At 45.2% G+C, this 24,413-nt stretch overlaps 3 protein-coding genes across 6 annotated transcripts in view; 2 read left to right on the top strand and 1 right to left on the bottom strand.

Annotated features, from left to right (window-relative positions):
- The window catches only part of DNAJC13 (DnaJ heat shock protein family (Hsp40) member C13), a 64,634-nt gene extending 61,083 nt beyond the window's left edge, over nucleotides 1–3,551 (top strand). For 3 of the 4 annotated variants that reach the window (XM_028750150.2, XM_028750151.2, XM_028750152.2), the window contains 3 exons: nucleotides 951–1,094; nucleotides 1,300–1,399; nucleotides 2,725–3,551. In XM_028750150.2, coding sequence (XP_028605983.2) covers nucleotides 951–1,094; nucleotides 1,300–1,399; nucleotides 2,725–2,822 — 342 coding nt within the window. In that variant the 3' untranslated portion in view covers nucleotides 2,823–3,551. Of the gene's footprint in view, nucleotides 1–950; nucleotides 1,095–1,299; nucleotides 1,400–1,732; nucleotides 1,849–2,724 lie in introns of all 4 variants that reach the window. The other variant, XR_003709103.2, reaches the window with a different exon arrangement.
- A 498-nt stretch (nucleotides 3,552–4,049) lies between these two features.
- The window catches only part of ACAD11 (acyl-CoA dehydrogenase family member 11), a 43,036-nt gene continuing 22,672 nt past the window's right edge, over nucleotides 4,050–24,413 (bottom strand). Inside the window, exons 11-21 of the mRNA XM_028750155.2 lie at nucleotides 22,572–22,649; nucleotides 21,609–21,747; nucleotides 20,941–21,048; nucleotides 18,741–18,839; nucleotides 11,466–11,532; nucleotides 10,295–10,380; nucleotides 9,291–9,362; nucleotides 8,684–8,838; nucleotides 7,297–7,413; nucleotides 5,866–5,975; nucleotides 4,050–4,311 (exon numbers count right to left, since the gene is read on the bottom strand). Coding sequence (XP_028605988.2) covers nucleotides 4,197–4,311; nucleotides 5,866–5,975; nucleotides 7,297–7,413; nucleotides 8,684–8,838; nucleotides 9,291–9,362; nucleotides 10,295–10,380; nucleotides 11,466–11,532; nucleotides 18,741–18,839; nucleotides 20,941–21,048; nucleotides 21,609–21,747; nucleotides 22,572–22,649 — 1,146 coding nt within the window. The 3' untranslated portion in view covers nucleotides 4,050–4,196. The remainder of the gene's footprint in view (nucleotides 4,312–5,865; nucleotides 5,976–7,296; nucleotides 7,414–8,683; nucleotides 8,839–9,290; nucleotides 9,363–10,294; nucleotides 10,381–11,465; nucleotides 11,533–18,740; nucleotides 18,840–20,940; nucleotides 21,049–21,608; nucleotides 21,748–22,571; nucleotides 22,650–24,413) is intronic.
- Nucleotides 12,477–18,055, top strand: ACKR4 (atypical chemokine receptor 4). The gene is made up of 2 exons (XM_028750164.2): nucleotides 12,477–12,695; nucleotides 15,448–18,055. The coding sequence occupies exon 2, from the start codon at nucleotides 15,456–15,458 to the stop codon at nucleotides 16,509–16,511; it is 1,056 nt and encodes a 351-aa protein (XP_028605997.2). The 5' UTR covers nucleotides 12,477–12,695; nucleotides 15,448–15,455; the 3' UTR covers nucleotides 16,512–18,055.

Genomic DNA, 24,413 nt, shown 5'->3' on the forward strand with positions numbered 1-24,413 from the left:
CACACATGTATTTCTAAGAGTGACCACACCACAGGAATGTTGCCATGCATGCTGATATCCGTAATACACCACAAATATCTCCCTGAGTTACTAGCCGAGTTCTGTGTGCAACACTAAATGCAGAGTTCCTAACATTTGCTGTTTGGAGTACCTTACCAGTAGGAGCAGTGTGTATTGAATGGCCAAACAGAGGCACATGCTTGTGCAGAAAAGGAATCTGGTATAGAAAAAGGCATTTGCATACAGCAATAATCCTGCATCTCAGGGCAAGCCAAATTCCAATGGTACATGCCACTCATTACTTCCTCAGTCATTGATGAAGATTTTGGTAATACAGTCGTACCTTGGAAGTCGAACAGAATCCGTTCCAGAGGTCCGTTCAACTTCCAAAACATTTGAATACCAAATTGTGGCTTCTGATTGGCTGCAGGAAATTCCTGCAGCCAATCAGAAGCCGTGGAAGCCTCGTCGGACGTTCGGCGTCCGAAAGAACGTTCACAAACCAGAACAATCAGTTCTGGGTTTGCAGCGTTCGGGAGCCAAGGTATGACTGTACCTATCTGTCTATTAGAGCTGGAGTCATCTTTACCATAAAATCATGTGGAATTAATGTTGGAACGTTGGGGAAGGTGGTGAATTCATCCTTTAATATTTTTGCAGCGGTTCTGGGTGGCCATATTTGAGATGACCTGAGTTGTTGAGTTAGGCAGGAGAGCAAAGAATTTTAGGAGGCAGGCTCGTCACCTGCCTGACGGATAGGAGCACTTCTTGCTTTGGAATGCCCTTGGACTATCATTAAGTACCGTGTACAGTGGTACCTCAGGTTAAGTACTTCGTTCTGGAGGTCTGTTCTTAACCTGAAGCACCACTTTAGCTAATGGGGCCTCCCGCTGCTGCTGCGCCGCTGAAGCGTATGTAACCCGAGGTACCACTGTAATCTTGTTTTGCAGGCTTTGAAAGTAGAGTTGGTTCCATATCTCCTGCGATTGCTTGAAGGCGTCGGTCTTGAGAATCTGGAAAGCCCCTCGGCCACGAAAGCTCAGATCGTTAAAGCTTTGAAATCTATGTCTCGCAGTCTACAGTATGGAGAGCAGGTAAAGCACCCTGAATTCCTTTCAGTATCTGCATTTTGTATTTTTGACGAAACCTCCCCCCCAAAAAAAAAATGCTCCAGATTTGTGCAATTACAAAAGCCGCTGCTAATGGCAGGCTCAACTTCATAATGACAGCAGCCAGTTATAGTTAAAGAACAGCGGGGGAAATGAAACAAACGTTTCCTGAGCTTTGTTGTTCTTGCAGGTGAATGAAATACTGTCTCGTTCCTCTGTGTGGAGTGCCTTCAAAGATCAGAAACATGACTTGTTCATTTCTGAGACTCAAACAGCAGGATACCTCACTGGTCAGTAAACATTCTAATTTAGGCTTTTCCTGTTGTGTTTCCCTTCTTTTGTGTATCATGTGGCTTGTTTATTCTGGGATAACACCTTAATTCAGTCCCCTTAATTTGATCGTAGAATTGTAATGTTGGGAAAGGGGCCACAAGGAGCAATGGATGCTCCAATTGGACTTCAGCTTTAATTCTGGACATATCCAGGGTAGAAATTTGAAAGGGGCAAATGATTAATGTGTCCGTTACAAACCTCCTCGGGACACTATGGAGTGATGCTTCACTTTTGCTTCCAAGTGCTTTGCTGTCTGTACTTCCCTTGCGTCTGGTTTCTTTCTCCCCCAGGTATCTCCTCTCCTTCCCTTCTATCTGGTAGCAGTCCTCTTCATCTCAGAAGTGGGCTTTAGATCTACTTTGGCAGGCAGCTTGCTAAACCTCTCTCTAGCACCCTCTAAAAGCAGGTAGATACCACTTTGCTCAGTGCATGCTGCATCTGCGCAGTTCCTAGAACGAAACGCTTCCTTAGGTGCATGGCAATACAGTGGTAGCGGACATGTGACTGTTGTAGAACATTGCGCAATGCCACGTTTTGGAACTCGTGATTTTTATTCCCCTGTGACTGTGACATCAGGGTTCCAAATGGTAGGTGCCTGAGGGTACGTATCAGTGGTTCTCAAACTCTTCCCCCCACACGGACCACTTGAAAAATTTGCAAGGAGTCTCAACGGGCCATTTAGTATTTTCTTCTATAGCGCAAAAGAACAATCTAGCCTTGCCTTTCCAATATGATGGATAGATTAACTATGAAAGCAAGCAACATTTTTTGCTTCCACACTAGCATTGTTGCAAAAAATGAGAGGTACCTCTAATCGACAAAGCTAGTAGGCTTATTATGTAAACAACTGACCCACCGTCTCATTGGCCAGTTTAATCATCCTGCCCTGGTCCAAACAGCCTAAAAAAACAAATCAAGTTTAGGGTAAAGTTCAGATAATCTTGTCTGTTTTGCAACCTTTCTGCGGACTGACCATAGTTTGAAAACCTCTGGTACATGTATGTGTGTTTGTGTATGTGTATATGTATATTTTTGTGGATATATTATTGCAGTTGAGTTAAAACATAAATCCTAGATAGCATAGTGACTGGTGATATGGAAATCTGATCTCCAGTAACGTGTATCAATCTAGAGAAATGTAAGCTGGACACAAATGTCATGGGTAAGACAGATCACTATGGTTTGTCTGATCAGAACTAACAACTTTGAAAACACTCATGTTAATGATACAGCGTTTTAAAGAAAACTGTTTGTTCCTTCCTATCTTTCCCCCCTGGTACAGGTCCTGGAGTTGCTGGCTATCTTACTGCAGGGAGGTCTTCATCGGTTCTGCCCAGTGTCCCCCCTCCAGTAGACCACGAAGCTGGAGACCACAGCTAAAGGACATGAAATGCAAGAGACTCCGAAACAGACTGGCGGGGGTGAGGAAGGCCCCATTCCTTGGCCTGTCCACCGAAACAGATTTCTGCCTGCCTTTCCAGTTTCATGACAGTGTTATTCCTTTTTCTATGAATATATTTTTTTTAGGGGGGAAAGACAAGGTTCCACGATTCTATCACACTGTAACATAAGAAGAAAGTACTTTGGGGGATCAGCCTAAAGGGGTACGCAAGAAGTTTTTGTTTCTTGCTGTACGTAAGCACATTTTTTTGTTCCTTTATATTTTTGTTTACAAGACTGTGAATCGAAACACTTTTTCCTAGTTTTTTGTATTTTATGAGCTAAGCATGACTGAAGTTGAACTGCAGTCTCGAAGAAATTGGGCTAAATCACTTGATCCTCCTCCAAGTTGGACAAGATAATCCTCCCAAAACTTGACAGACTTGGTGTTTGCCTCTCTCCTCAATCATTAACATTTCCTTCACCAGACCTAACAAGATATTTGTATGTATAACTGGCTTTACCAAATTGAAAAATTAAAATGCAGCAAAAAAAAAAAAAAAACCTATTTAAAAATGACGTTAACATGTTATATATAAAAAGCATAGTGTAATTGTGATATGTTCTATACATTATCCAGTATATAAAACTTTCTATATTGAATGTACATTATACAGATCATTCGTATGTACATAAAATTTTAAAAAATAAAGGGAACTGAACTGTTAATGTGACAGACTTGTACTTCTGCTGTTCTATTCCTTTGTAAAGCTGGAAAGAAAATGAGGGTTCGATACCTGAAATCTATTTTGAGGGCGAGAGAACCAAACCTGCATCTTAGATGGCGCCCAAAATGTTACTTGACTACAATTCCCATCACCCCTGACCACTGGTCCTGCTAGCTAGGGATGATGGGAGTTGTAGTCCAACAGCAGCTGGGGACTCCCGTTTGAGAAACACTGCTGGGAATGCATCTCTTGGGGCTGAATAAATGTCCCACGCCTGCTTTAAAAAAAACAACAGAAGGAGCAAAACCCAGTGTGCAATTGAATAGGAATCTTACATTTTATGCAACCCACCAACTGCAGGGAAAGGTATCAAAATTCTGATGGCAGGCCTATTCTAGACCTTCCCTCTTGGGTTTAGATGGCCCAACACGTAGGCTTCTGAGTGAAGCCATTTTGTCTGCAAGTGAAAGTATCAGTAAAGGAATTGTTGCTAGTAGAATTAGTAAGAGTGAGTTTACTTAAGAAATATCCATAATTGAGAACAGTGTCAAATCTACAGTCCCCTGCCCCATAAGCTTTCAGCCTAACTTAAAGAAAATGGTTTAAAATGATTGTGGTACCATCACGACTTCAAGCAAGCAAAATATTACAGATGTGCACTCAGGTGTTTCGCTTGGTCCTGCAGCTCTTGTCTTGCAATTACGGAGAGGTGAACTTCATCGGGCCCATCTGCTATGCGTAACGTACGGACGTAGGCAAACCTGCAGGAGGAACAGAGCAGTTGCAGATGGTCTGGCCATTTCAACACAACAACAGGAAGGCTTGCTGGTTTATACCTTAGGTCTCTACCTCTAATTATATAGAATTGTCGAGTTAGAAGGGAATTGTGAGGCTCAAACCCATGAACCCTGAGATCAAAAGTCTCGTGCTCTGTCACTCCCCACCTTCTCTTAACATACCAAGGATGGCTTTCGATGATAAAGACTTCATACTCTAGCCCAAGCTGGTGCCCTCCAGATGTTGCAAGACTACAACTCCCATCACCACTGCCTAGGCTGGCCAAAACTGATGGGAGTTGTAGTCAGGAACATCTGGAGGCAAACAAGTTGGAAACCGCTGTAAGTCTCATAAGCATCTTGGCTCTTTCAGCGCAGACAGTGGGGCTTTTAAAATGTGCATCTTCAGCAGAATCTTTTTTTATTTAAAAACCACTTTTACACTGCTTGGTTGTAAAACAAAAACACCTCCAAGCAGTTTAGAAGAATAATGCCATATACAGATTTGGCTTTGGAAAGGACTTTGTAGGTCAAATCCAACCAACCCCACCGTGCAAAAGCTGTGGGATACAGTACTGTACATGGATTTCTGCTAGAACAAAATTCCCAGGATTAAATTACTATAAATGCACTTAGGGCTCAAACGTTTGTACTGTGAATTTTAATTTTTTATTACTCTCAGACCGACTTGAATAAGAGAGCACTAGATACATTCTTTAGGGACACGGGTGGCGCTGTGGGTTAAAGCCTCAGTGCCTAGGACTTGCCGATCGCAAGGTCGGCGGTTCGAATCCCCGCGGCGGGGTGCGCTCCCATCGTTCGGTCCCAGCGCCTGCCAACCTAGCAGTTCGAAAGCACCTTCGGGTGCAAGTAGATAAATAGGGACCGCTTACCAGCGGGAAGGTAAACGGCGTTCCGTGTGCTGCGCTGGCTCGCCAGATGCAGCTTGTCACGCTGGCCACGTGACCCGGAAGTGTCTTTGGACAGCGCTGGCCCCCGGCCTCTTAAGTGAGATGGGCGCACAACCCCAGAGTCTGTCAAGACTGGCCTGTACGGGCAGGGGTACCTTTACCTTTTTAGATACATTCTTTAAATAAAACTAAGCTCAGCTACTATACCTTTTTTTAAAAAAAAAATCCTAATTTTTTAGATTAGAATGTGAGCAAAGGAATTTTTTTAATTCAGTCGCAACAGCTTAGATTAAGCATGGTTTGTTGGATCACCTCTTCCACCTTACCCCATGTGCTTCCAAGCAACTGAGACCCAAAGCAAGAGCAAGTTTGGAGAAACAAGGCTTGTTATCTCATCTGCGAGACAACTTGTGGTTTGTTGAACAAACCATGGTTAAAGTAAACTATGGCTCAGCTTTATGTGCCAACAGGAGCTTGTGCAGGAGCTATATGTGCAGGAGCTTGACACGACGCCGGTGTGTTGGCAGCTAAAGGAGGAGCTTTGAGCCTCTACTGAGCCACCACACACAGCTCGTAGGATGTGTTTGGCTTACAATATTAGCCTCTCCTAAGAATAACATTCACTTACATTTCAGCCAATGGGAAGTCTTGGGAGACTCCGGCACCTCCACAAACTTGAATGGCGCAGTCAATCACTTTAAGGACTGCCCGGGGGGCCACCACTTTGATCATCGCAACCTGTAAAGATGAGGAAAAGCTTTTTTAAAGAAGATGTGCTCATGAATAAACAAGCAAAACCCTTTGATGACAAGCAGGCTTGCAATTCAGAAAAGAAGCGAAGCACCCCCATGCCACTGGACACATTTGTGAGTGTTTATGTTTGCTGTTTTGCAACTTGCCTAAAATCCAGGACGACTCTGGGCGCATGACAACATACACAAAGGCAGCATGCTTGCTGGTGTAGTGGGAGGTTGTAATTTCTAGAGTGCTTACTAAAAGTTGTTTCTGAGAAAATACAGAGCAGGCACAACCATACAGAGCCAAACCAGAGCCAATCTAATCCAGCCAGCTCAAGCAAGAATACTGATTGTTGAGAATTTGGTGGTCTTCCAGTTGAACTTGTCGATAGCCACAGTGGAATAAGAATAGCCAAAGCGATCTTTGTAGCACATAGCTAGAGGGTCAGACTCAGATCAGGAGACCCAAGCTGAAATATCTACTCAGCCATGAAGCCCATTGGGTGCTCCCTGGAGATAAGGGCACTAAGGTAAAGAAACAGTATTGAATTGAAACAAAAAATGCAGTTCCTGATCAAATTCTGTTTGCTTTCTTGAAAGCTGGAAGACTGTGGTGATTGCTATAAATCTTATTGGAATGGTCTGCCGTGTGTAGGAACAAGTCATACCACTGGTCCTCCTGCACTGACTGGCAGGGGCTTTCCAGGCAGGGTGACCTTCTGCATCCAAAATAGATGCTCTGCCCCTGAGCCAAGGCTGCTTGCACTAAATCCACGACATGTTCACCAAGAAAAATTACAAGGTTGCTGTATTTGCCAAAATACAGTCGTACCTCGGAAGTCAAACGGAATCCGTTCCAGAAATCCATTCAACTTCCAAAACATTTGGAAACCAAGGCGTGGCTTCCAATTGGCTGTAGGAAGTTCCTGCAGCCAATCAGAAGCCGCGGCAGACATTCGGGTTCCAAAGAACATTAGCAAACCAGAAAACTCACTTCCGGGTTAATGGCGTTCAGGAGCCAAAACGTCCAACTCGCAAGGCATTCAGGATTCAAGGTACAACTGTACACACAGGTGGGATTGTCCAGGTATGAAATAATGGATTTTTTTGCTATTGGCAGAGATGATAAAATTCTATTTCCTAGGTCAGGAAAGCCAAGATAGTGCTATCCCATGAGCCCCAAGCCAGCATAGCCGGTGGTCAAGGATGATAGGAGCTGCAGTCCACAATCTCTGGAGGACCCCACCCCAGTTACCCTTGACTTAAGACACATCTGCTAACATGATGCTATTTTCTCCAGCTTGCAGCGCTTGCCCTGTTACCTCTTTTCTGGCTTCTTTGTTGCCCATGGCATCTATTTTGCTGGCTGCTTTCAACGTCAGCAGTCTTGCCTGTTCAATAGCAATGCGGCATTCAGCAATCCAGTGAGCGACAACTTCCTGCAGTCGTAAGGATAACCAAAGAAAAGTGAAAATTAGCACCCTGCTTAAGTAACGCAACCAATCTCACTGCACCTTCTACTAGCGGTCTTACTTGAACATGGATACTTAATGTAGATCTGCAGTTTTGGACAGTTTCAGAATGCATACCTCCAGTTGGAAGATGATTTGAAGAAGAAGAAGAAGAAGAAGAGTTTGGATTTGATATCCCGCTTTATCACTACCCGAAGGAGTCTCAAAGCGGCTAACATTCTCCTTTCCCTTCCTCCCTCACAACAAATACTCTCTAAGGTGAGTGGGGCTGAGAGACTTCAGAGAAGCGTGACTAGCCCAAGGTCACCCAGAAGCTGCATGTGGAGGAGCGGAGACGCGAACCCGGTTCACCAGATTACCAGTCTACTGTTCGTAACACCACACTGGGTCACTGATTTGAAGAATCATGCTCATGAACCACAGTACACCAATGCATGCTAAAACTAGCAATTTTTGCTAATGGTGATAGAAACTATAGGAGCTAAACGACTTTGAAAGACTTTACAAGCAATTCCCATTTTGTGCGCATTCAATGCATGTGCAATCGCAACCAGAATTTTCAGCACCGGAAGAGGGCAGGGCAGGGGCAGAATGGGGTGTTATGCATGCTCTGCTGACATGCACCATGTAAGGTAAAGGTCCCGTTGTGGCCGACTCTGGGGTTGCGGCGCTCATCTCGCTTTATTGGCCGAGGGTAGCCGGCATACAGCTTCTGGGTCATGTGGCCAGCATGACTAAGCCGCTTCTGGCGAACCAGAGCAGCACACGGAAACGCCGTTTACCTTCCTGCTGGAGTGGTACCTATTTATCTACTTGCACTTTGATGTGCTTTCGAACTGCTAGGTTGGCAGGAGCTGGGACCGAGCAACAGGCGCTCACCCTGTCGCGGGGATTCGAACCGCTGACCTTCTGATTGGCAAATCCTAGGCTCTGTGGTTTAACCCACAGCGCCACCCGTGTCCCCGTAACATGCACCATGACCCTTGCGTAAATGAGAGGAAGCCTGTATTCTCAATTTTATTTTGTTCTTTCCCAATCCCTGCATGGTTCCTTTCATGAGATATTTTGAACAGCACGAGAACACAGGGACCCGCCTTGCGCAACATCAGACTATTTGTCCATCTAGTTCAAAATTGTCTCTTATCTAGCACAAAAACATCCTGTTCCTGTCACTGGATCTGACGCACCTTTGAGCTAAGAAAAGAGTTACACTCACAGAAGTAGAGACTCAACTCACATGATGGTAGAGCTTCTTCCCAAATGCCACCCTCTGGGCTGAGCGCTTGCACAGGATCTGCAGAGCAGTTTCAGCTGCCCCTATGGACCGCATGCAATGATGTATGCGGCCTGGCCCAAGTCTTCCTTGCGCGATTTCAAATCCTCTTCCTTCTCCTGGGTTCAGAGAGACAGAGAGAGACAGAAAAGTTCTTTGCCTTTCTGGGAACAAGATTGCATCTGCACCACTAATGTGGTGTTGTTCCATAGCTAGCACGTAACAGTGGAGAGATTGCTGAAGTTTCAGTGGGGATACATGGGAACAATTAAAAAAAATGATCTTAGACGAGGTCAGTTTGTCCAGGTGTTTTGAATGAGAACTCCCACCAAACCCAGGCTAGCTGGGGCTGATCAGAGTTGGAGCCCAAAACATACGCAGGGCACCAGGTAGGAAGAGGTTGCAGCAGAGTTTTGCAGAGCTCTGTAATAATAAATAGTAATACTTTTTATTATTTATACCCCACCCATCTGGCTGGGTTTTCCCCACCAACTCTGGGCGGCTTACAGCATATATAAAACATCAAACATAAAAAAACAAACTTCTCTAGCAAAGAAATGTTGAGACTCACCAAGGATTAAATGAGAGGCAGGTACCCGGACGTTGTTAAAATGCACCTCAAAATGTCCGCCATGGAAATAATCTATAAAGTTGTGAAAAGAGCAAAGGCAAGTGTCAACTGAGGGAAATCGCTAGCGTCAGTATGTAAAGGTAAAGGGACCCCTGACCATTAGGTCCAGTCGTGGCCAACTCTGGGGTTGCGACGCTCATCTCGCTTTATTGGCCGAGGGAGCCGGCGTACAGCTTCTGGGTCGTGTGGCCAGCATGACTAAGCCGCTTCTGGCAAACCAGAGCAGCGCACGGAAACACCGTTTACCTTCCCGCCGGAGTGGTACCTATTTATCTACTTGCACTGGTGTGCTTTCGAACTGCTAGGTTGGCAGGAGCGGGGACCGAGCAACAGGAGCTCACCCCATCGCGGGGATTCGAACCGCCGACCAGTATATACATATTTTAAAACTGCAGGATCTGTGCCAGTCCTTTCTATATCCAGTATGCACAGTATAGCAGCCCAACAGCAGCAGCTCCATGAGCTACGGGGAGCCCTGGCCTATGGGATAGCTCAGTCAGTAGAGCGTAATCAAAGGTCGTGGGTTCGAGTCCCACATTGTGCAAAATAGTCCTGCATTGCAGGGGGTTGATGACCCTTGTGGTCGCTTCAAACTCTACGATTCTGTGAGTCTTAAGTGTCTCCAATCCAGTGACAGAGCATCAGGGCAAGAGAGTAAGGGACACCCATTTATTTAGTGGTTTAAATTAAAGCAGGCATAGGCAAACTCGGACCTCCAGATGTTTTTGGCCTACAACTCCCATGATCCCTAGCTAGCAGGACCAGTGATCAGGGATGATGGGATTGTAGTCTCAAAACATCTGGAGGGCCGAGTTTGCCTATGCCTGAATTAAAGCAACAGCTCAGACCAGTTAGGGCACCGAGAGCTAGGAGCCAAATCCAAGCGCTTGGAAGGTACTTGATGATGACAATGATGATCGCAAGTACTTGGCAAACCAACTTACCCCAGTATCCAAAGACTGAAAGAGGCCTTATAAGTTTGACACCCGGTGTATCCATTGGCACAATGATCATACTGTGCTGTTTATATCTAAAAAAATAAAAAAAAGTGGTGCTGGGAATTAACTGTGAGTTTAAAAAACAAACAGATATGAGAGAGAGAGAGAGAGCGCAGTACCTGATTTATGTATAAGCTAAACAAGCTACAGCTTAGGGCCCCACTCTCTTGGGGGCCCCAAAAATTTTAAAGGGGAAAAAAACTGGATGTACTTTGATAAAATACATATTTTGTTATGTGCAAATGGCTTTAGATACCTATTAGGTCCATAAATTACCATATAGCATATATTCAACACAAAAAACAGTGACAATTTGTTGTTGACAAAGGACAGCTGGTCCAGGTTCAGCCAGTGTGAGCACGGATGCCGGGGGACAAGGCTCGTGAAAGGTATTGTGCAGTTGCATGCATGCACTTGCGTAAGACTGACTCGGGCACCTTCTGCCCCAGCATGCCGGCCAGGAAGGACACAAGGTGGTCTTCCCCCTTGGTCACTTTGCAGTGGTGGCAGCCTCTTCTTGCATGCCATGGCCCTTCTTGAGCTTCCTCTGTTCATAAGAACATCTGTTTTGAATTTGGACATATTGCTTTTGTATAAAAATAGAATATAAGGAAGTAGCAATACAAATACAATTCAAACTCGATATGGATATTTAATACAAAAAAATTCCTTCCAGTAGCACCTTAAAGACCAACTAAGTTAGTTCTTGGTATGAGCTTTCGTGTGCATGCACACTTCTTCAGATACCTTTCATGCGGCTCAATGTGGTGCCTTCCATAGTTCCAGTTACAGATAGGTAGCCGTGTTGGTCTGCCATAGTCAAAACAAAAAAATTCCTTCCAGTAGCACCTTAAAGACCAACTAAGTTAGTTCTGTGTATCTGAAGAAGTGTGCATGCACACGAAAGTTCATACCAAGAACTAACTTAGTTGGTCTTTAAGGTGCTACTGGAAGGAATTCTTTTGTTTTGACTATGGCAGACCAACACGGCTACCTATCTGTAACTGGATATTTAATGTGATGGATGTGCCATCTCCCATCTTGAACCACAAATCCACGAGTTAGATGGACCAGTTTTCAGACTTGGCTGAACAGTTTACCATGGTTTTCTTCTTACCTGGATGCAGATGTGTTTTTATCTCTGGCCATCACAATAGCAAACTTGCAGTCTGGATTTCCAGCGCCTACAAAATGGACAAGTTCCCAGTGAACAGTTTTAGGGTTGGGCTAAAAGGCTGTGATACTACTCCCATCTCATTTAGCAAGAAACGACATTCCTAGGTACACATTTACTTGAAAGCAAATTCTGTCCCCAGTTAAAAAGAGCAGCTGATGGGAAAAGAAAACCTGGAGACCCAACCGCCAGTCAGAGCAGACAGTACAGTCGTACCTTGGAAGTCGAACGGAATCAGTTCTGGAAGTCTGTTTGACTTCTAAAATGTTCAAAAACCAAAGCACGGCTTCTGATTGGCTGCAGGAAGCTGCTGCAGCCAATCAGAAGCTGCGGAAGCCCTGTTGGATGTTCGGCTTCCAAAAGAATGCTCACTTCCAGGTTTTGATCGTTTTGGAATCAAGACGTTTGAGAACTAGGCTGTTCAAAAACCAAGTTATGACTATACTGTACTTTATGGACCAACAGTCAGATTCGGGAAAGGGCAGCTTAAGGTGGAAATCCCACACATTCCGCTGCCTGAAATGATCCACAAACCAGCCAGATTTAAACTGGCTTAACTGACTTGTTGGTCTGGTTGTTAGGATGCATGAAACATAATATTTTTGAAATACCAATTTGAGGCATGCAAACAACTTTTAGCAGACTGTGTTGAGCATAACCTGACAGTTGTGCTGCAGCAGGGGAATGGGGCACCCTCCATTTAAAGCCAGATACCTGCCCTATAAGCCATACTGCCACTTGTCAGCCCTGCATCAGCAAACTTCAGTGCCCAGGATTCTTGGGGGGGGGGGGGGGAGAGATGTGCTTTAAAGGCATGGTGCATACGCAGCCCTTATCTGAGCTAAAATACACTTAGCAACCCTGACCAAACTTCTACCTCAATCCTATTCCCATCGTCGAAACTCCACATCAATAACTGGGTTTTCAACAAAGTTTTTTCTGTCTTTCAGGTTAAAAGGCAAAGCTGAGCCAGCAAAGGGAGCTGCCCTTTGGCTCAACTAAAATAGATGTTTTCCAGGAAAGCTCAAGTGTTGCTGGCAAATGAGGGTGGGCGGAGGAAAGAGAATGGAAATGAAAGGCGGGGTGGTTCTGGAGAATAATTGTGAGTCAGAAACCAAAACAGCATTGCAGAGGAGGAGTTCAATGAAGCAGCTCCTGCAAAGAGGAAAGCAGGTCAGCAATTTCATTTTATCATTTTTATAAACGATTAGAAAACAGTCTGTAGTGACCTTTTGCTCTGTGTGTGTGTGTGTGTGTGTGTGTGTGTGTGTTCCCTCAAGTGGCTTCCCAGATACTGCAGTTTGCAAAGGGTGCCGAGAGTTGTTGGGAGAACTCTCACGGAGCTACCGTTCCCAGCACCCTTAACGAACTACAACTCCCAGGATTCTTTGGGGGGGGGGGGGGAGTCATAACTGCTAAGGCAGCATCAGAGTGCTCTAGATGTGCAGGACAGATGTGACCTAGCCGTAGCTCTCTGGCGTTTACAAGAGAGAGCCGCTGGGAATTAAAGCTGGGACTCAAACATTGTGCTCTGCTGCTACTACTAGGCTTATGGTCCTTCTTCCTCGCGGGACCCCAGAGGCATAGCATGGAAGGGCTGGGAGGGGGGCTGTTGTCCCAGGTGCAGTTTTGGGAGGGGGCACAGGGTGCCATGAGCTGCTGAATCCTTCCCAGCTGGAGGGCGCCCGAAAAGGATGCAAGACTACTGGACTGATCGTTAAATTTGTGCCCATTGCTCTGCCTGCAACTGGAAGGGTGCAGCCCTCCTGGTGCTCTAACCTCTTATTTGTACAGATAAAATCCTGCACTCAAACATCCCATGGCACTAGCGCCGCCCAAAGACAGAAGCCAAGGGGGATAAAACGCACACAGATAAAAGGATGGGGTTACTAGGGGGCAGGCAGATATCATAGAATTGTAGAGTTAGAAGGAACCCAAAGGTCGTCTAGTCCAACTGCCTGCAATGCAGGAATCCAAATTTAAAACAGCCAGGGGGAAGATAACAAAGCCCACCGCTGTTAAAAGTATTATAGTGTCTTGGAAACCAGCCATTCCAACCAGCCACAGCAGTCACCTAGCTGTTTATGGAGGAAAGTGGGAGGCTGGAATATCCCCAGGCACACATGGTAGATCAAGAGAAAACTTTTCGACTTCAAAAAAAATAATACTTGGGATCTTTGTCGATCAGCAAAAGAAATCCCACCGGCTACTATTAGTTAGATGTTGGAAGATTTCACTCGGGCGCACGAAGGAACAATTTGAGACTCTCAGGAATCTAGCCACCGACATCTAAGAAAAGAACTTCCTGTATCCATCTGCTCATTTGCAGCTTCAGGAAAACAAAAAGGACAGCCCAGGAGTAAAGCGGATCCTCCGCCAACTCAGCTGAAATTAATTTCTTGGATCAAGAGCTTCAAGGGCAAACCGTTGAAAGAAAGCCGCAGGTTTGGCATTCCTGCCTTATCTTAATTTTGAAAGCTGCAGGGCTTTACTGCCTGGACTTGTCTCGCTGTAAGTTTATATACTGCAATCATTTTTTATATAGCTCACTGTTTATTTTGCATCATTGTTCATAAATGCATCGTTTACATTGCCTTCATCGTACATATTTGCAATTTTTACCATTTACTTTTAATAAGTTTTCTAATGTATTTTCTTTTGGCGTGATTCTGGGTCTTTGCTCACTGGAACAAATTAATATCATCTAAATTGAGAGCCCGTTTTTCTGATGACATGGTCCCCCTTCACATCGTTGGCTCCCAGGGGTGCCAACTTGAATAAAATATGGGGGGGGCAAATAAACCCCTACCCTGCATAAACGATCACATGCTGCAGTGCACAGACGCATGGAATGGCAATGCCCACTAACTTTGGAGGGGTCCGGCCCCCTCAAATATTTTATTGGGGGGGCAAAGACTACTCGACCCCTAGGAGTTGGCTGCTAATGGTTGGAGGCTGTTGTAATAGTAAGGATGGAATGGGGGAGAGGAGGTGCTATGTTTAGCAACACCCATGTGTTTATTCATTGTAATGCCTAGTTTAAGACCTGCATGCAGGTAAGAGCCATTGAAGATTATAGCGTTTGTCTGGAGCCTTTGATTCAAGTATTTAAAATCTATTTCCAAATGCCACCAATGATGTGGAGCAAAAACCCCTCCCCACATTGTTCATTCATAACAATGAATGGATGCCAGCTGCAAAAATATAATGTTACGCAAGCATGTCAGTTTCAAATGCTTTAGCTTTCTTTATGAAATAAAAGTAAAATAAACATGTAAAATTAGGTCACTATCTAGGATATCAGTACATTTTCTGATGTAACAAAAGGTATTTATCTCCCTTTACTAAACAAAAGTGAAACGGACACACTTCCTTCTGCAACTAATCCAGAATGCGGCAGCTAGACTGGTGACTGGGAGTGGCCACCAAGACCATATAACACCGGTCTTGAGAGACCTACATTGGCTTCCAGTATGTTTCCAAACACAATTCAAAGTGTTGGTGCTGACCTTTAAAGCCTAAATGGCCTCGGTCCAGTATATCTGAAGGAGCGTCTCCACCCCCATCGTTCAGCCTCCAAGGGCCTTCTGGCTGTTCCCTCCCTGCGAGAAGTGAGGTTATCGGGAACCGGACAGAGGGCCTTCTCGGTGGTGGTGCCCGCCCCGTGGAACGCCCTCCCATCAGAGATCATCTTAAGGCAGCCCTGTTTAGGGAAACCCAGCCAGATGGACGGGGTAGAAATAATATATCATCATCATCATCATCCTTGAATCACATTGTAAGGCATCAATAAATCTTCTGAGGCAAGCTGGAAATCATCCTAATTTGTACAGGACATTCCCCCAATCCAAAATTTCCTGGAAAACCAACATCCACTGGGTGCAATTAACTTCAAGTTCTCCCTCCACCCCACCCTGTCTTTCAGATTCTACCATGGAGCTCTCTACAGAAGGATACCACTATGATGATTATGAACTGAACACTACTTTCGACTACGCTTCCTTCGAAATGCTTTGCTACAAAGGTGAGGTCAGAGCATTCATCACCTCGTTCCTACCGGCATTCTACTCTGTCGTTTTCTTCGTTGGGCTCGCTGGGAATTCCCTAGTGGTGGCATTCTTCGCCTACATCAGAAAACTAAAGACCAGGGTGGATGTATACATCATGAACTTGGCGATCGCCGATTTGTTACTGCTCTGCACTCTTCCCTTTTGGGCTGCGAGTGCCGCCCACGGGTGGGTCCTAGGTATCCCTTTGTGCAAGATCACGTCCGCTATCTACACAATGACCTTTAGTGCTAGCATGCAATTTCTGGCCTGCATCAGCGTCGATAGATACAAAGCCATTGTCAAATCCCAAGCTAAATCAGGGGCCATCAACCAATGCGTCAAAACGTCTTTCCTTGTCTGGGCAGCTGCCATGTTCCTTTGCATTCCTGAACTTGTCTTTAACACAGTCATGGAGTTCAACAACAGACTTTCCTGTTTTCCCACATTTCCTCAAAGCACGGGGAACGTAATTAACATAACCATCGAAATAGCGGAAATGTTGCTGAGTTTTGCGCTGCCTTTCCTCATCATGCTGGTTTGCTACTCGGCTGTGGCCAGAACTCTCATTTCGAGCCCCAGTGTTAAAAAATGCCGGCCTCTGAAAGTTCTTGTTGCAGCGGTGTCGGTCTTCATCGTCACGCAACTGCCTTATAACATCATCAAGCTTTGGAAAGCCATTGACATTATCTACCCGCTTATTACAGACTGCAGCACAAGCAAAACCATCGATATCGTATTCCAGGTGACTAACAGCATTGCTTTGTTCCACTGCTGCCTGAACCCCATCCTTTATTTTTTTATGGGAGCCTCTTTCAAAATGCACATGGTCAAAATGGCAAAGCGTTGCGGCTACTGGAGAAGGCAGCAGAGCGCAGCGAATGAAGAAATGCCCATGGACTATGAAGATTCAGGGCAAGAAACCAGTAGCTTCACTATCTAGAAAATGGGGAGAAGGAAAGCAATCCGTGTTCGCTTAAGCCAGTCAATGCCTGGCTGTGCTGGGTTGACACAGAGATCCTTGATAAAAGAACTGAATATCGACTGCGATTGCTTCACGTGGGAGGATGAAGCTGTTCCAATTGAGCAGATAGCTGGACCTAGCATACCTGCTCTCTGCTAACCTCGTTTAAATGGGCTGATCTATGCATACAGGAAATGTTGCACATTATTTCTAACATCAAATAATACAAACTAATGAAATGTTCAAGTGGAAATAAGCCTGCTTAGTAGCAAGGAGATGGAGTGAGTAGAATCACTCAATAGCTATTTTCCTAAATGCTGTTTTTTTCCTTGAGAAGCATGGCTCCGGAAAGATAGTGGCAAGCCTGTTCTTATTATAGAACATAAAATCATCCTATAAAGCAGAGGTGGGGAAGCACTGGACTCCACCCCCATCAGTATGGGCAACGGTCAGGGATAATGAAAGCTGTTGTTGGGCTTCAGCTTCCACTATCCCTGACCACTGACCAGGCCCATCTTACCCACTGAGGCTAGTGGTGCAGGGTGCCAGGGCGCCAAGTTCTGGAGGACGCCAGGCAACACCGAACGAGCACGCTGAGTGAGCGAGGGTGCATGTGTGCGCTGCTCCCGCTGAGCATCGGTTCGGTTTTTTCCCTTTTAGCCTGCAGGCTCAAAATTCTGCGGGGTGCCAGAAGGCTATAAGGGAAAAAACCGAGCTGACACTTGGCAGGAGCGGCGCACGTGCCCTCGCTCGCTCGGTGTGCTGCCTGCCATGCCCACCGCGGCACGAAGCAGCCAGCTGAGCCAGGAGGCGCCGTGTCCAGCCTCTGCCTCTTCCCCACTGGAGAAGCCGCCCTCCAGCCGCTGCCCGCCTCCTCCAGCCCTAAAAAAAAGGTCAACTCTGGGAAAGGGGAGGGCGCTGGCAGGATCTTTGCACCACGGCGCAGGATATGTTTAAGACGGCCTTGCCACTGACCATACTGATGGGGGCTTATGGGAGCCAGAGTCCAACAACCCCAATGGATGAATGCTTTCCCCCAAGCCCTGCTATAAATCCTGGTGCCATTGTGCTAAGTTTTCTCCACCCAGATAATTTACATGGAACAGGAATCCAAAAAACGCATAGGATAATGGCATCAGTACATGGGGTACATGTTGCCTTGTGTTCCTGAAAGATGGAATACTAGACATGGGGATGCCATGTTCAGTTGCTGCTCAAGAATGCATCTGGATACTTATATGGACAAGAATACACCTAAACACTTATTTACACAAATATTTGTATAGTAATTTTTCGGTGGCGGGGGGAACCTTATTCCTTCATGTAATGGAATTTGAAGCGCAGGTCTTACTGGGTAGAATTTCCTAATACGATTAGAACTGTCACGTAACGACACCTACAGCATTTCCATTAAGTCACCCACAACACAAGCTTATATTTTCTTATTCCTATCGTATTTTATTAATATATATTATGCTTCATTTTTGTATACAATAAAAGAGCTTCAACGGAAGAGAAAGGAACCATGTGTATAAAACAATCCCTGAACTACTATGGGGTTTTTTTCATAGGGGAATCTTTCAAATTCAAAATTCAGGAAGGTCCCTTATTGGCTTGCAGAAGTTTTGGGATATCACCTAATTAGCATATCATACTATTCCGATTCAAAAGATTGATACGTCTGTAGCTTCACACACTGTTAAACAACTTGTGTGTAAAATATATTCCAAAGGAGTCATTGGTTTACATCAGGGGTTCCCAAACTTCAGCTGTTGTTGGACTACAACTCCCATCATCCCTAGTTAGCAGGACGAGTGATCAGGGATGATGGGAATTGTAGTCCAAAACCAGCTTGAGGCCCAGGTTTGGGAAACACTGGTTTACATATACGCAGCACAGCGCTGAGACTCAGCAGGATTAATGTGTATTCTCCACTATTCATAGAACACTCAGTTTGAGAAGGGGCCTAGGATTCAGTTCACCTATGTGCAGGAGCAAACCTTAATGCTGGAGTCCCGTGTGACTTAATCCATAGATAAAATATAATGGACTATCTAGCATGTAAATGCAAAGGCCTGTTCAAGCATGACGCCAGGAAAAAAATAAAAGTCATCTTTCTTAGTCCTCATGCAGTCAATACGGAAACATGGGACAGAATTCTGAGATAGAATTGACCTCAACATTCCAAGAAAACTTTGTTTTACTCACCGCTGCTCCACCACTTTTGGCCGTTGATCACATAGCTGTCTCCATCTCTCTCGAGGCTGCATTCCATATTGGTGGCATCACTCGAAGCGACACCAGGTTCTGTTCAAACAAAATACCAATCATGGCTTACTGCAGCTGGAGTAACTGAAAACAGAATTTAACTTAGCCCAATTTATCACCAAGCAGAGGTGATAGAAGCAGTATCAGTGGTCTGCAAGGAGAAAAGGCAGTCTGTCTGTCCCTACCACCCTCAGCAGATGACGTGTCTATTTATGTGGTTTTATTATGCTGCTCCGGCAGGAAGGTAAACAGTGTTCCGCCAGAAGCAGCTTAATCATGCTGGCCACATGAACCAGAAAAAACTGTCTGCAGAAGTGGACAAATGCCGGCTCCCTCGGCCTGTAAAGCGAGATGAGCACTGCAACCCCAGAGTCGTTTGCGACTGGACTTAATTGGCAGGGATCCCTTTACCTTTTTATTATGTTGCTTAATGTTCCCCTATGGGACACGGGTGGCGCTGCGGGTTAAACCACAGAGCCTAGGACTTGCCGATCAGAAGGTTGGCGGTTTGAATCCCCGCAACGGGGTGAGCTCCCATTGTTCGGTCCCTGCTCCTGCCAACTTAGCAGTTCGAAAGCACGTCAAAGTGCAAGTAGATAACTAGGTACCGCTCCAGCGGGAAGGTAAATGGCGTTTCCATGCGCTGCTCTGGTTCGCCAGAAGCGGCTTAGTCATGCTGGCCACATGACCCGGAAGCTGTATGTCAGCTCCCTCGGCCAATAAAGCGAGATGAGCGCCGCAACCCCAGAGTCTGTCACGACTGGACCTAATGGTCAGGGGTCCCTTTATTTCCCCTAGTTGTTTTAAAGCACTTCTGGAGACCTAGTTCTGGTCCCCCTAGTTGTTTTAAAGCACTTCTGGAGACCTCGCAGACTGGTTGGCATTTTTCCTGGTCCTTCTTGATTGGTTAGGGAAGTGGCCTTACTATTTATCTTGCTGAAGATCTTAGATCAGAGGTGGCGAATCTTTTAGAGACCGAGTGCCCAAACTGCAACCCAAAACCCATTTATTTCTTGCAAAGTGCCAACACAAAGTGCCCTGAGTTCTTGAGCTTCTTTGGTAGGGGGGGGGGTTTGCACACTGTTGCTGAGCTTTCATTGGGAGGAATGTCCAGGTTTGCTGAGCTCTTTGTGGGGAGGCAGCTGCCAAACTAATACAGAGGAAGCCAATCGACAACAGGCAATAATCTCCTGCCCAATCGCCGCAGACAATCTCCAGCTCGCACAAGCAAAACATAACCCGTTTCTGGCTCGCAGTGGCATGGGGGGCAGAGGAACTGTAGTGAGAGTTTCCTACCCACAGTGGTCGGGGGGGCGGCTACCCACTTTGCCAACGACCAGCAACGGTACAGATGGACCGATGGCGCATGTGCCCACATGCCATAGGTTTGCCACCACTGTCTCAGATTGTTTCTAAGTTAATCTAAGGAGAATGTCAAAGAGCTCAAATATATATGTAGACGTATATTTATTAGTTGAGAATTCTTATCAACATGCAATTCTATGTGATGTAGAAAGATGAACGGCGATGAGAAGGACAGGGAATATTTTAAACCTGGTTCAAGCTCTATTTGTTTTATTATTGCAATGTTTCTTACGGGTTATTGAATTTCACACTTATACAGTGGTACCTCGGGTTACATATGCTTCAGGTTACATACGCTTCAGGTTACAGACTCCGCTAACCCAGAAATAGTGCTTCAGGTTAAGAACTTTGCTTCAGGATAAGAACAGAAATCGTGCTCCGGCGGCGCGGCGGCAGCAGGAGGCCCCATTAGCTAAAGTGGTGCTTTAGGTTAAGAACAGTTTCAGGTTAAATACGAACCTCCGGAACGAATTAAGTACTTAACCCGAGGTACCACTGTATAACGAAACATATATACATCTCAAATTATTTTTTAAAAGTATAAAAATAAGACAAACATTCAAAAAATAATAATTGGAGCAGATATAAATTATAAAGAAAAGATATTCCTGGCAAAATACTACAGAGGAACTGTTGTGGACTATCACTACTAAAACCATTATATTTCTCTGTATGTAATACAAATGTAAGAAGTCACCATGCAGTCCCTATTGGAGGATTTTTGTAGCACCGTATCACAATCCTTAGTTTTAGGAGGAGACGAAGAAACTATTACCTGTCATGCAGAAGCAAGAACTTATTTTCCCATCTAGGAGAGGCTCCAGCCATTCTTTCTTTTGTTCTTGGGTCCCATACATGTGCAGGACCTCCATGTTTCCTGTGTCTGGGGGGGAGACAAACAGAAAAGACGCTGTTGCGGTTCCCGCTCCATCAGACATACAATGATCACTGCATAGAGGCAAGGATGGGGAACCTCAGGCCCAGGAACCAGATGCAACACCTCAGGACTCATTATCCAGCCCTCAGGACAACTCCCAAGGTCACGTCTGTCACCAGCCCTGCTTTGCACCCTCCTTGAGTGGTTTTTGCCTGGCTGGAATGTGCCCTTCAACTCTGAAAATGCTTCTACCTTCCTAGATGTAGGATGAAGAAGGGTGTGAAAATGGTGTCTGTAGGAACCAGTCAAAGGTCTAATGCAACATTTGTCTCTGGCATGCGGTCCCTCAGGAGAAAGCGTGGCCCTTGAGCTGAGAAAGGTTCCCCGTCAGGTACTAGGATAGCCCAGTTGGTTAGAGCATGAGACTCTTAATCTCAAGGTCATGGGTTCGATTCCCACGTTTGGCATTGCAGCGGGCTGGACTAGAAAACCCTTGAGGTCCCTTCCAACTCTACAGTTCTGTGTTTCCACAATCCCTGGTATGAGCGTCATAACAATTCACCGACCTGGGGCGTGGCAGTTGAACACGTTGGGCGCGAAGAAGCACTTCCCGGTCTCTTCTGCGATTAAGGCATAGTCCAGCTGGCCAAGACCACTAACCCCTGGCAGGAAAAGGTTCCAGAGACCCTCTGCCTTGGCCCTTTCCTGATGAGAGAAGTAAGAGATCAGCCAAGTCATGGTGGCACTGAACGACCATTCTAATACTTTAGCTAGAAGTGGGATGTATAATATTTAAATATAATAAAATAAATAATTTAAGAGCTGGGATGCTTACAGCATTCGGGGAAATATGCGTATTTTAATATAATCCCGATAAAATAAATGCCAATCTGATTAAAATCACAGCACTCAGAAAACACCAAGCCAAATTATTGGTTCTGGCATTGCCATAAACAGCTTCACTTATTCTTTCTCTCCCCCTCTCTTTCTCTTTCCTTCTTTCCTTCTTTCTCTCTCTCTCTCATATACACACCAGATCTTAAACTCTGGTTCCAACCAACCTAATTCCATTAAGGAAGTCCAAATGAGTCAGAGCATCTAACTCCTGACTAGGTGTCTTAGTGTGAAATTATTATTTTTTCCTCCTTGGTTATAGAAACAGAAGACTAAAAACTACACATTGCAGAGATTTCTGTCTTTCCACAGTGTTATTCAGCAAAACATCTATGATTAACGGCCCAGAGTGTAAGCCTGTGAAACTGCAGAAGAAATTTGGCCTAGGCTTGCCTGCAGTTGAAATCAATTGAACTAAAGTGCTTTAAAGCAAAAGCGTCGCCATTTTATCAGGCCTGTGGATCAGGGTGATAAACTACTCTTTCTCTTCAAAACTTTACCTGCCATTTTAATTGGAATAAGATCCCCAAACATCAGATAAGCTATTCTTCAAGTGACATTTGCACAGCTACAGGATTGTATCAGGTAATTCCTTCCATTATTAACACCACAAAAGTGAAAAAAAATACAAGCACCTTCAGTCTCTCAATCACGGGAGGCTTTTTCCATACGTCTGGCGAATTTTTATTTCTGGTGTAATACTCCACTATTTCCTAGGAAAATAAAATACATCAACAGAGAACACACAACAGCCAATAAAGCCACATCAGTGCGTTTTTCCCCCCTCAGTACATTTCACTAGATTGCTACTTACTCTGCTTTTCATATGGTAAGAGATTTGTGAGTAATTGGAGGACAGAGTTATAAAGACATAGAATTGTGAATGTGAGCATCTGAAGTCCAATAGACTGGATGAATAGCGAAGCAATATTCCCGTCACACATCTAAATGGCTATATGATTTTCAGAAAACATCTGAAGGCAGCCCAGTACAACAGGGAATTTTTTAATGTTTGACGTTTTATTGTGCTTTTAATATTTTGTTGTGAGCCACCCAGACAGCTCAGTCAGATGGGCATCATATAAATAATAAAATAATACAGTGGTACCTCAGGTTACGAACTTAATTCATTCCGGAGGTCCGTTCTTAACCCGAAACTGTTCTTAATCTGAGGCGCACTTTCACTAATGGGGCCTTTCACTGCTGCTGTGCCACCGGCACACAATTTCCGTTCTCATCCTGGGGCAAAGTTCTCAACCCGAGGTACTACTTCTGGGTTAGCGGAGTTTGTAACCTGAAGTGTTTGTAACCCAAAGCGTTTGTAACCCGAGGTACCACTGTAAAATAAAAGGACTCCTGTAAAGCCATTACAGTGGTACCTCAGATAACATACGCTTCAGGTTACATACACTTCAGGTTACAGACTCTGCTAACCTAGAAATAGTGCTTTGGGTTAAGAACTTTGCTTCAGGATGAGAACAGAAATTGTGCTCCGGCGGCGCGGCGGCAGCAGGAGGCCCCATTAGCTAAAATGGTGCTTCAGGTTAAGAACAGTTTCAGGTTAAGAACGGACCTCCGGAACGAATTAAGTACTTAACCCGAGGTACCACTGTATGTCTAGAATGTAATTTACCTAACTATACCATTGGACCTTAGAAAGGCCCACCACTATTGCCTGTCCTGGTGCCCCTGCACTAGATGGCTGGGTCTGAAAGCTATCCACCATTAAAATTTCCCACAATGCCACGGGTCAATGTTTTGTTTGGGGTGGGCTTAAAATGGCAGGCATTTCCCAGCTGCCTGATTTAGAAAACAGATGCTGCTGCTGCTGCTACTGCATGCCCCTGGGGTGAGGACACCAACCTAGGAGGTGAGTTACTAGGCCACATTTTGTTATGAGGCAACTCAGGCTTGCAACTGGTCCTCTGGTGCAGCCAGAGATGATTGCACCAGCTAAAATCCCATTCTCTGTAGAGGCACCAACTTCTCAAGATGATTGAGGAGGCCTGATGTGTCGTCTTGATGTCATGCGCACCTGATGTCACACAACACCCTGATGTCGTGAGCATGGCATTGTGATGTACCACGGGGCAGAGTCAAATGCCCTCTGAAAATTGATGGGGCCTACCCACTAATAAAAAAACATTTGGGGGTGTGTGAAAGTGCCTCGGCCCCCAGGATCTGGCACCTATGCCTCTGTGTAAAACTGTTAAGTTGTGGGTGAACATATCAGACGACACAGCGATTCTTCAAACAGCTCTTGTTTATTCACAGGCCAGAACAGAACTGAAGGGTTCAGCCAGCCTGCTTATATAGAGCTCTAGTACAATGTAACTGTAACAACTTTCTGTAACTATCCAATCACTGAACACCACTTTCGATCCCTTATTTGCATATGTGGACCTGAACTATCTACAGTAGCCCCCTGCTGGCCCAGGGTGAGAACTTCATTACATAACAAAAACTATGAATGATAC

This window comes from Podarcis muralis, chromosome 12 (assembly GCF_964188315.1).
Source record: "Podarcis muralis chromosome 12, rPodMur119.hap1.1, whole genome shotgun sequence".
NCBI classification, from domain to species: domain Eukaryota; kingdom Metazoa; phylum Chordata; class Lepidosauria; order Squamata; family Lacertidae; genus Podarcis; species Podarcis muralis.